The 2,491-nt window shown below is 27.7% G+C and overlaps 1 protein-coding gene across 1 annotated transcript in view; it reads right to left on the minus strand.

The window, feature by feature from the left end:
• The window catches only part of LOC106467458 (spermatogenesis-associated serine-rich protein 2-like), an 18,778-nt gene that overhangs the window by 6,129 nt on the left and 10,158 nt on the right, over positions 1-2,491 (minus strand). The window contains exons 8-10 of the mRNA XM_013927814.2: positions 2,116-2,137; positions 1,549-1,662; positions 366-412 (exon numbers count right to left, since the gene is read on the minus strand). Coding sequence (XP_013783268.2) covers positions 366-412; positions 1,549-1,662; positions 2,116-2,137 — 183 coding nt within the window. The remainder of the gene's footprint in view (positions 1-365; positions 413-1,548; positions 1,663-2,115; positions 2,138-2,491) is intronic.

The following is a 2,491-nucleotide window of genomic DNA, read 5'->3' on the forward strand; positions in this document are numbered from 1 at the left end:
TTTGTCTCGTCTTGTGCCACCACTATAAGGGATTAGAGTATACTAAACTTTACACATTATATAGGCTACACTAATGTGATGTTTAGGCAGTTCGTTTAACTATTATACGAGATGTATGTTTTTTGGGGGTGGTTAATGAAAGTGTTCCAAAATGCAACCTTAATTTCTTGACAACCTAATATAAACATGCTAATTTACATGGTATAAATATATTCATCTTTGCAAAAATACATTAATTATTTATGAAAAAAATTCACTTCAAGTTTATTTGCTCTAAGAAATGTACTAGAGTAGTGAAATCACAATTATATATACATCATTGAAAAAGTCACACAAGTTGAGTAACAGACATAATTTATAATTACCAAATTGACTGTGGAATCTGGAACACACACTGCTGCCCCAGTTGAATCTGCAAAGAAAGACAAGACATTCAAAGAAATGTTTTTGATCATTTCAAAATTTACTTTCAACACCTTGTTAAGTGCTGTTTAAAACATACATTCTTGATACCAAAAGCTTAAAATTTACTTTCAACACCTTGTTAAGTGCTGTTTAAAACATACATTCTTGATTCCAAAAGCTTAAAATTTACTTTCAACACCTTGTTAAGTGCTGTTTAAAACATACATTCTTGATTCCAAAAGCTTAAAATTTACTTTCAACACCTTGTTAAGTGCTGTTTAAAACATACATTCTTGATACCAAAAGCTTTAGAATAACAATGGACTTACTTGTTGACAAAAATAAACTTACATTACAGTAATATTACACAGAAATATACTTATATTGGAGTACTATTACACAGAAAAATATTAATATTAGAGCTTAAGGAGAACAAAGAATACCCTTTGTTCTCCTGAAGAAGAATAGTCAACTATTCGAAAGCGCTCGAGTTTTGGGTCTTATTTTAAGTCTATTACACTTTATATGTGAACCTTTGTGCGAACTCTTTTATCAAAATTAATATTAGAATAATATTACACAGTGCAACTTGCCACTATAACTATTAAAATAATGCTTTTTATCAATATTTTTCTAATGAGTAACTTCACTACATTTCTCAATTTAGCAAGACACTATAAGAAACATTTAAATACATGGCTAGGTCATGATTACTGACATTAGTAGTAATTTCAAATTTACCACTTAATTTCTTTTTCTAGTATTAACATTCTATTATTTTTTCTTTTTCAAGAAATCTTGCAAGATGTTTAAAGAAGTTATTTAATAATGGTTACACTAAACTGTCACTGAACTGGCTTAAGTCGGTTCTAATAAAATTTATGTCTGGTTATATTGGCAAATCAGGTACTTGGTCTAAATTTACAATTTCATTATATCTGTATAAATATGATGTATTTTCAAATTATCTTCAAATGGTGTAGTTTATAAATAAAGCATTTACAACATAAAATGGGCATCATTAAAATGATTATTTAAATTAATTCCTACTAACACTTGTCTATATTTATATCTAGGATGCAAGTAGACTTGAGATTAATCAACTTTACACATATTCTTCCTCATAAGCTACAATAATATTACCATCATCCGTGGAAGGCAGCCCAGAAGACTTAGGATCATCTTCCTGGTGGTTTGGGTTAACTGCTGAAGAAACTGAATGTCTTCTGTGTCCATACATATTCTTAACTGGATGGACTAATATAATAAAATTGTCCAATTAAAACAATATATATCCAGTACTAGTTGTTTTATTTCTTCAAAAGCACTTTCTCAAGGACAGATTTGATCAGACAAAATTGTAAAATTTATGTTATTTTATTTTTTCAATAAAGCTTCAATTATTGGTATTAAGTTTTGTCCAGTGTTATTCTGTTAACTGATTAACCTCACTCTATGGTAATTACTGAAACTTATCTTGTACGTAGTAGCTTGGTGAAACAAAAAACAAAATAATCCCTTCTCTAGACCTTGCATTTTTATCTTTAAGAAAAGTTATGGACAAATGAAAATGAGAACTAATATCTATTTAGTATACATTAAGATTTAAGGAAAAATATTTATATTTACAAAAATTATAATATGGAGTGTATTTATAATTTTTAGTATGGGACATAACATACAGTAAAAACTGCTTATGGAAGTACTCACTTTCTCCAAAGTTTCTGATTGCCTATAAAAAGAATTATTCTAATTAAATTTCATACTTTAACATTCAGTTCAACACTAAAAACTAACATTTTTCATAATATTAATATTTCTGTAATATGAATTTTAAGAGTCATTTGTAATGTAAGAACAAAATTGATAAATATATACATCCAGTATATCTCCATATTATGCATGTAATATTTCCAAGTTTGTTTGTCAGGCAAGAGATATTTATAAAATAAGTCCCTAGTTAAATAACGAAAAGGTATTACAAAATAAGTCCCTAGTTAAATAACGAAAAGGTATTACAAAATAAGTCCCTAGTTAAATAACGAAAAGGTATTACAAAATAAGTCCCTAGTTAAATAACGAAAAG

The sequence above is a fragment of the Limulus polyphemus genome, unplaced genomic scaffold (assembly GCF_000517525.1).
Source record: "Limulus polyphemus unplaced genomic scaffold, Limulus_polyphemus-2.1.2 Scaffold2622, whole genome shotgun sequence".
Taxonomy (NCBI): Eukaryota; Metazoa; Arthropoda; class Merostomata; order Xiphosura; family Limulidae; genus Limulus; species Limulus polyphemus.